Source organism: Nannospalax galili, unplaced genomic scaffold (assembly GCF_000622305.1).
Source record: "Nannospalax galili isolate Female #2095 unplaced genomic scaffold, S.galili_v1.0 scaffold156, whole genome shotgun sequence".
Lineage (NCBI taxonomy): Eukaryota > Metazoa > Chordata > Mammalia > Rodentia > Spalacidae > Nannospalax > Nannospalax galili.
In genome coordinates this window covers 164,302-173,905 of record NW_008337625.1, presented here as the reverse complement: position 1 = coordinate 173,905, position 9,604 = coordinate 164,302, and the positions used below count along the sequence as shown (strand labels likewise).

Here is a 9,604-nt window from a genome sequence, read left to right as displayed (position 1 = left end):
CCTCTGTAAGAGCAGTCAGTGCTCTTAACCGCTGAGTCATCTCTCCAGCCCTGTATTTTAGGATTTTTTAAAAAAAATATTTTTGTGAAGAAGGTCACTGGAATTTTTTTTTTCAGTCTTTTTGAGACAGGGTCTACCTGTAGCCCTGGCTGTCCTGGAACTCACTATGTAGACCAGGCTGGCCTTGAACTCACAGAGATCTGCCTGCCTCTCCCTCCCAAGTACTGGGACAGGTCACTGGAATTTTGATGAGAATTGTATTGATTCTTGTGTAGGATATTTTTCTTTCTTTCTTTTTTTTTTTGCCTTTTTGAGACAGGGTCTCCCTGTAGCCCCAGCTGTCCTGGAACTCACTATGTAGACCAGGCTGGCCTCAAACTCACAGAGATCCGCCTAACTCTGCCTTCTGAGTGCTGGGATTAAAGGCAAGCACCACCATGCCTGGCCTAGGATATTTTTCTTGAGGGCTTCCATTTGAGGTTTATGGAAGGGGGGCAAGGCTTTGTGTCCTCACATAAAGAACTCCCATTTTTCCTCTTTGCTGAGGTCTCATCTTGCAATTAATTGTCATTAAGCTTTTACCACCCACTCCAAGAGCAAGTCAACACTTTTCCAGACAGTTGTTAGCCGCCGTGTAGTGGTTGCTAGGCTCCGAACCTGGGTCCTCTGCAAGATCGGCCAGTGCTCTAAACCAGTGAACCATCAGTCTAGCCCCAAAGGTGTGACTAGTTTAAAACTTATTCTTTGCTTTCGTCATAACTTGAAAACTAAAAACAACAACAACCAAAACAAACTAACCAGATCTTTTTGGAGTATAGCAAGGAATTAAAAAAATTGAAAATCCTTTGCAATATCTGTCTACATCTGTATCTGTCGGTCTCTATATATGTTGAATTAAATCTAAGGGACAAAATGGCTTCATCTGTATTCTTCTATCTCAATGCTAGTCCACCTAACTAACCACTTTTTTCCGTTTCTGAAGCACCCAAGAATATAACACTTTAAACAGGAGGAACATTGTGGTTACTATTTACATCATCTCTCTTGAGCCTCTGATCCATTTAGTTCTGAGGTTAAAGGTTTAGAGCAGGCCTGGGCTTCAGGGTGCTCTTTAATCCTCAGGAGTGGAGGATAAAGCCAAGAAATTGGCTTTCTGGTGTTGTGACAGACATTAGGTTACATCTACAATTGGAATCTTCTATGTAGAAAGTTAACTTTGCTTTCCGAAAACCAAAGGAGTGCAGAAGTAACTGAAGAGACCATTCCCGTAGCTGGGAAGTCATCCCCATGTCTGTCACAGACATGTGTTAAGGCTCACTGCTTTCCTGCACACAGAAAACATGATGTATGTACCCTGCAGCGTGTATCTTAGCGAGGACTGTGAAGGGAATGTACTGGGAAACTTTTTCTGAGATTTTTCTCTCAAGCCATCTGTAACCCAGGGGAGCTAAGAATGTGGCCCAACACAAATTCGTAAACTTCTTCAAATGGGAATTTTTTTTTTTTAACTCAGTGGTGCAGTTCTTGAGCATAACTTTGGAAGTGACAAGTTTGTGTTGCAATGTCAAAAGGTTGAAGAGACAAGGTAGGAGGAGCTCCAGAGAGGAGGAAGAGGCAAATTAAAATATTCTCTGTAGTATTTTATATATAGTTGCATTAATTTTGAGAAGTAAAAAAGGGAATTGGTGGCACACGCCTTTAATCCCAGCACTCGGGAGGCGGAGGCAGGTGGATCTCTGAGTTCAAGGCCAGACTGGTCTACATAGTGAGTTCCAGGATAGCTGGGGCTACAGGGAGACCCTGTCTCAAAAAGAACCCCCTGCCAAAAAAAAGGGAATTACTTTCTAGCTGGTGGTTCAGATTTTATGTTTTGGAGGGTTTTGTTGGTTTTGTTTTCACAGGGTTTTTTTTGGGTTTTTTAATATTATTTTTATTTTATGTATATGTGAGTATTGCCTGCATGTAAGCAAGTGTACCTGTGTTGTGCAGTGCCCTTGGAGGACAGAAGAGGCTGTCAGATCCCCTGGAACTGGAGTCACGGACAGTTGTTAGCTGCCATGTGGGTGCTGGGATTCGAACCCAGGTCTTCTGCAAGAACTACCAGTGTTCTTAACCACTGAACCATCTCTCCAGCCCTTGTTTTCATGTTTTATACAAGGTCTCACATAGCCCATACTGGTCTCAAACTGTGTAACTGAGGATGACTTTGAACTTTTGATCCTCCTGCCTCTACCTCACAAGTGGTGGAATTGTAGGTGGTAGTAGATTCACTAATTTTTTTTTTTTTTTTTTGAGACAGGGTCTGACTGTAGCCCTGGCTGGCCTGGAACTTCACAGAGATCTGCCTGCCTCTGCCTCCCATGTGTTGGGATTAAAGGTGTGCACCACCATGCCTGGACTTAACTTTTGTGTGTGATACCTGGGGATAAATCTAGGGCCTAGAACAAGCTATGCAAGTGTCTTACCACTGAGTTATCTACCATTTTATTTTATTTTATTTTTGGGACTCATGTAGCCCAGGCTGGCCTTAAACTAGGTAACCAAGAGTGACCTTGATCTTCTGCTTCCCCAACCTCCATCTCTCAAATGCTGGGATTACAAGCATGTGCCATCATGTTCTGTTTATGTAGTTATTGAGCCCAGAGTCTAGTGTACGCTGGGCAAGCACTATGCAAACTGAGCTATATTCCCAGCCCCAACGTTCATCTGTTCAACATCATCTTTATATAAATCCAACTAGGTATATACTAGTAGGTCATGCATCAGCTGATACCACTTGTCTGTTAACTAGTTATTTATTTGTGAGACAGTGTAGCCCCAGCTGCTCTGGAACTCACTATGTAGACCAGGCTGGCCTTAATCTCACAGAAATCTGCCTGCCTCTGCCTCCCAAGTGCTGAGATTAAAGGTGTATGTCACCATGCCTAGTTTACTCCAACTTTTTTCTTTGTGGGGTACTGGGGATTGGACCTAGGGTCTCGAGCATGCTAGGGAAGTGCTGTATCAGAGCAATAGGCCCAGGCCCCAGCTACAGTTATAAGCATGATTTACCAGCACATGTGTTGCAAATGATAATGTACCTGAAGAGATCAGCACATGCCTTGAGCAGGGCTGCTTGATGCCAGGCATGTGGCCCTTCCTAGTTCTGACTTCTTGGCTGATAGGGAAGTATGCTTTTTTTTAAATACGTGAAGTACTTGGTAAACATGTCTGACCTTCTAAAATCTGGCATCACACTGCCTTTTCCATAGAAATTTTCTATTACTTGTAGTGATAGACACTACAAACTTCCTAAAAGAGAGACTGTATGTAAATCTTTACCTTCCACAGTTTCTACCATTGTACATGTCATGTTAACAGAGTCTCAGGAAAGACCTATGAAAGAAGAACAATTCCATCTTCTAGTCTGTCTAACTATCCTCAGTTTACTCATTCCGAACATTTTACACCATAGTGGATTTCAAAAAATATTTTTATTTTGTGTGTATTGCCTGCATGTATATAAGTGCACCCATGTCATGCAGTGCCCACGGAGGCCAGAGAGAGCTTCAGATTCCCCTGGAACTGGAATTATGGGTGGTTGTTAGCCACCATGTGGGTTCTGGGAATCAAACCCGGGTCCTCTGCAAGAGCAGCCAGTGCTCTTAACTCCTGGGGTACCTCTCCAGCTGTATAATCTTTTTTTTAAAAAAAAAAATCATTATATTTAGTTTGTGCATTTTTTTTGTCTATGTTTGCATGTGCACCATGTGCATGCAGTGGTTGAGGAGAGCAGAAGAGGGCATCAGATAACCTCAAACTGGAGTTACAGATGGTTGTTAGCTGCCATGTGGGTGCTGGGAACTGAACCTGGGTCTTCTGCAAGAGTAACCAGTGCTCTTAACCACTGAGCCATCTCTCCAGCTCCACTATAGCAGAATTATCATCTACTCTCGTTTTTGACTTCCACTTTAGGAGATGTCTTCCCAGTGCAGATGAATCCCATTGCTCAGTCTTGGTTTGTGCCTTTGGCTGAAGTTCTGTGTTGTGCTGTATCTGATATGAATGCAGCTCAGATGGCAGCAACACAAGAATCACTTTTGGAGCACTTGGTGAAAAATTATCCAGGTAATCAAATTTCCCTATGCATAGTTCACTGCCTGTCTTTGATTTCTATTTATAAATAATCTTAACACGTAAGTAAAGTGCATGGTCTCCTTTATTTTTTCTTTTATAGAATCTTTTGTGAGAACACTTGAGTAGACCCAGTGGCATAGGCTTGCCATCTCAGCTACTTGGGTGCTGAAGCAGGAGGATTGAAAATTCAAGGCCAATTTGGGCAACTTAGTGAAACCCAGTCTCAAAATAGAAGGCTGGGGAGACAGCTCAGGGGCAGAATGCTTGCTAACATGCACAAAGCCCTGGTTTCCATTCCTAATACAGAAAAGATTACCAAGAACACTGCCAGACAAAGTTGTACATCAACATTTTTAAAATTACATGTTTTGGGGAGTAGGGGGACATGCACACGTGCCACAACACATGTTTGGAGGTCAGAGCATGGTTCTTTCCTTCTACCATGTGGGCCTTGAGACTCTAACTCAGGCCCTTTTGCTTGGCAACAGGTGCATTCATCCACTGATGAACCATTTCATCAGCCCTGCACCAACATTTTATTTATTTTACTTTCCTGATGACTTTTTTCAGAAGTAAATGCATGTGTTATTAATTAGACTCTGTAGAAAGGAGTGGAAAGGAAAATGGTTCCCTACCTCCCATTTCCATGCCAGCTTCCCAGGCTGGCAACTGCTATTGTTTGTAGTTCTTATACATGCTTTCATAAATTGTATCCCATGTATACATTTAAACCTTTATGACACAAATGGTGTCATTCTATACATTCTCTCTATACCCTTCTTTCTCTAAAGGGGACTGGAGAGATGCCTCAGTGGTTAAGAGTACTGGCTGTTCTTCCTAGAACCTACATGGTGGCTAACCACTGACACTCTTACAGGCATTATATGCACATGGTGCAATATACGTGCATGCAGACAAAACACTGATACACATAAAATTAAACACTTTTTTAAAAAATACAAATCATGAGACTGTAGTGGGTGTTTTTTTTGTTTCTTTTGTCTTTTTGAGACAGGGTCTTCTTGTAGCCACAGATGGCCTGGAACTTACTATGTAGACCAGGCTGGCCTTACAGAAAGCCACCTTCCTCTAGCTCTTAAGTACTGAGATTAAAGGCTTGGTTGGGCCACTATGCCTGGCTTGAGACTGTAGTTTTTATTTTTATTTTTTTGGTCTTTTTGAGACAGGGTCTCCCTGTAGCTCCAGCTGTCCTGGAACTCACTATGTAAACCAGGCTGGCCTTGAACTCACAGAGATCTGCCTGCCTCTGCCTCCCGAGTGCTGGGATTAAAAGTATGCACCACCACGCCCGGCAAGACCGTAGTTTTTAAAAAAATTATTTATGCATCAAGAGTGCTTTCTTAAAGTATAATTTCATTTATTTTTTTCACAGTGCTGGGGATCAAATCCAGGGTTTCATGCCTGCTAGGCAAGTGCTTTACCACTGAGACATATCCCCAGTCCTTAAATTTTAAATAGATTTATATCCATTGAAATTCACGGGTTTTTTTTCTCCTGTACTTAACCATTAGCCAAGTCATATATACCTTTATGGAGACCAAATTATATTGCATTTTGTAATTTAATTACACATCTTTTTTTTTCTTATTTTATGTGTGTGTGTTATGCCTCCATGTATGTAAGTGCACCCCTGTTGTGCAATGCCTGAGGAGGTCAGAAGAGGGTGTTGTGTCCCTTGGAACTGGAGTTAGCCACCATGTGGATGCTGGAAACCAAACCCAGGTCCTCTTCAAGAATAACCAGTGCCCTTAGCTGCTAAGCTATCTCTCTCCTCCAATTTTCTTTTTTTTCTTTTCTTCTTTTTTTTCTTGGTTGTTGTTTTGTTTTTGAGACAGGGTCTCCCTGTAGCCATAGCTGGCCTGGAACTCACTATGTAGACCAGGCTGGCCTCAGTCTCACAGAGGTCCACCTGCCTCTGCTTCCCAAGTGCTGGGATCAAAGGCCTGCACCACTACAACCAGCTTTTTCGTCTTTTTTCTTTTCTTTTCTTTTCCTTTCCTTTTTCCTCCTTCCCCTTCCTTCCCTCTTCCCCCTCCCCCTTCCTTCCCTTTTCTCTTTTGAGACAGAGTCTTACTATACTTCAAGCTGGCTTGGATCTCGCTATATAGCCCAGAATGGCCTTAAATTTGTGGTGAGGCTCCTCCACACTCAGTTCTTTGGCACTTAAAAAAGTTTGTGTGTGTCTGTATATAGGCAAGTACACAGGAAATTATAAAGAGGCTCTCCTTCCACTTTGTAGGATAGGGGGTCTCAAACTCAGGTTGTCAGGTCTACATAAACGTACCTCTATCTGCTGAGCCATCTTACCAACTAGCATTTTTTTGGGGGGGGTGGTCTTTTTGAGACAGGGTCTCCCTGTAGCCCCAGCTGGCCCGGAACTCATTATGTAGACCAAGCTGGACTTGAACTCACAGAAATCTGCCTGCCTCTACCTCCCAAGTGCTGGGACTACAGGCATGTACCACCATGCCCAGCTACTAACTAGTATTTTAATTACATTACATATAATCAGCTCTGAGTTCTTCAAACAAATATACAGTCATTTCTGAATTTCTGATTTCACTCCTTAAGATGTGTCTTTTTCACAATCTGTCGTACTTAAGTAATTGTTTTAGGTATTGTGTGTTTTAGGTATTGCAATTCCATCTCAAGACATTCTCTATACCACTTTGGGAACTCTGATTAAAGAGAGGAAGATTTATCACACTGGAGAGGGCTACTTCATAGTTACACCCCAGACTTACTTCATCACAGATACACACACGCCTGAAAATAAGAGAGCCCTCCTGTCAGAAGAAGGTGGCCTGGTGTCCACTTCTGTGACCTATCTAGTGAGTGTGGAGAGCTGTGCAGAGCTGGCCCGGGAGGATATCACCCCAGTTTCCCACTGTCCATCATGCCAGTGTTTCCCTGACACGAGCACACAGGACATTGAGGACCCACCAACTACTGCAGAAGTGACTAGGAAAGGCCAGAAAAGTCTTGGGGAACCTACACCTTTGTCTCAGAATCAGGCAGTTTCAGCATCTGAAGACACTCACATCAGTGCAAGCCCCAAACCGTTACCATACACCAAAGACAAAGAAAAAGGCAGAAAGTTTGGTTTTAGTTTCTTGTGGCGCAGTATATCCCGAAAAGAGAAGGCCAAAATAGAGCACCGCAGCTTCTCTGCACAGTTCCCACCTGAAGAGTGGCCTGTCCGGGATGAAGACAACTTGGACAACATCCCCCGAGATGTTGAACATGAAATAATCAAAAGAATTAACCCTGTGCTGACTGTTGACAACTTAATCAAACACACTGTGCTAATGCAAAAATGTGAAGAGCAGAAAAAATACAATAGCCAGGGCACGTCCACAGTTGTACTGACAGCCAGGCCCAGGCGTAAGTACCCTTCCAAAGAGGGAGTTAAGAAAAGGCAGGGCCGGTCTGCCAAGACTTGCAGGCGGGGCCATTCCCATAGGGACAGACATAGAGCACAGAGTCGGATGAGTGAGCATCGGCCAGGAAGCGTTGGCCTAGAAAAGCAACCCAAGGCTCTTATAGCCCAGCTTGCTCCCAGATTCAAAAGCCCCAATGAAGGAGAAACTCAGCAGCTGTCTGTTGAGAATCCAGCTATGCTAGGCTCCCACTTGATTTATAAAAAGAGAATCAGTAATCCTTTCCAGGGCTTGTCTCTCCGAGGGAACCCAGTATCCAAAGAGTACAATGTTCAGAAGACCTGGGATCTGAAACCTAGTCATACTAGGTCAGAGGAAAAGCCTTTCCAAAGGTCAAGGTCTTCAGATCCCTCAAGAGTCTTTGATGGTAATGCCCAACAGCAATATGCTGAACAATGCCATGATAAACTGAAAGCAGAATCCATGTATGTAAAGAACTCTCGTGTCCATCATGTCAGTGACAACATCAGAGATGGCCATGTAAATTACCCTCCATGTAGTGTCTTGCCAAGTGGCACTCAGGGCTGTTCCTTCAGGGAAAGCATGTTGAGATATGATGTGTATGATGAGGCTGACAACGCCATCCCTGAAGTCTTGAGGAAACGTCATCCTCACTTTGACAGGTTAGTGGAGACCAAAGAAACACAGCAGATCCTCCCCTCACAAGGTTCCCCCTCTTTAGACCCAGCATCCTCTGCTTACAGATTAGTTGATAAGACAATGCACCAGTTCCAAAACCTTGGCCTCTTGGATTACCCGGTTCGTATGAACCATTTGAGACCACCCGAGAGTCGAGAAAGCAACTCAGAAGAACTAATTAGAAAATCATTTGCTCCAGAGGCAGAGGCTGTGAATCTGGAAAATGAAGGGCTTTCTGATGATGGGCAAGACAAGCTGGCCTTGTATCAGATTGACATGGATGATGACAGGGCCTGCAGTTCATTGTATCTGGAGGATGACGACCTTTCTGAGAATGATGGCTTTTGTCAAATGCTGCCTGGACACACTCAATTTTCCTTTGTGGGTGGAGACAAGTGGAACCATTTGGGAGAAACAGACATGACTGAGATATCTCTGAGTGAGTATAACAGCAAAGCTGATAGATTTGGGCCTCAGGTGCTTACAAGAAATCACTGTTACAAACCTGCTGGGTTGTTTGCAAATCCAGGTAAAGGCCCGAACCCTAATCTTTCTACTAAAAGCTGTTACCTAAACCCAGAGACCACATACGATTTTAACTATGCAGGAGAGGCCAGTGTTGCTAAATGTGTCCAGTCCTCAGCACCTGCTGGTGGAAGTTTATGTGACTCCTTCAGTGAAAAGAAAACCAATTCTGAGGCTGAACTCCTACAAGACTCTGTTGGTGACCCAGGAAAGAAATCAATTACCTGGAGAGAGAGCCCTCCAAATCAGGAAATGAGAAAGCATTTCATCAACAAAATGGAACTTTTCAACACTTCACATATGCCAGTGTTGGCTCAGGAACTCCAGCGTGAACACAGTCTCCTGGAAGGAACAGAGAATCATAGCATGGCAGGGGATAGTGGAATTGATTCTCCACGGTAGGTGCACACGAATGTGTTTGCTTATCTACTCTCCCAAAGGAGTTTTTAAATTCAAGGGTATGCTGCTAGTGAGAGACTCCTGAATAAACTATTACAAATAGTTTAGGGAATAAATTATATAAAGTTGCAATGACATTGCATATGGGATAGAGTTCATTTTTAACAGGAACCAACTTTTACTGGTCAAAAACTTTAAATTCTTTTTAAAAACTTATATGTATGGGGCTGGGCGTGGTGGCGCATGCCTTTAATCCCAGCACCCGGGAGGCAGAGGCAGGTGGATCTCTGTGAGTTCAAGGCCAGCCTGGTCTACATAGTGAGTTCCAGGACAGCTGGGGCTACAGGGAGACCCTGTCTCAAAAAGACAAAAAAAAAAAAAACAAAAACAACTTCTACTTATGTGTGTAGACAAAGTGTGCAGGTGTTGGTGGAGGTCAGAAGAGGGCTTCAGATCTCCTGGAA

At 43.5% G+C, this 9,604-nt stretch overlaps 1 protein-coding gene across 1 annotated transcript in view; it reads left to right on the top strand.

The window, feature by feature from the left end:
• Stox1 (storkhead box 1) overlaps window positions 1–9,604 on the top strand; it is a 63,113-nt gene that overhangs the window by 50,435 nt on the left and 3,074 nt on the right. Inside the window, exons 2-3 of the mRNA XM_008832643.3 lie at window positions 3,955–4,107; window positions 6,769–9,139. Of these exons, the coding sequence (XP_008830865.1) occupies window positions 3,955–4,107; window positions 6,769–9,139 (2,524 nt within the window). The remainder of the gene's footprint in view (window positions 1–3,954; window positions 4,108–6,768; window positions 9,140–9,604) is intronic.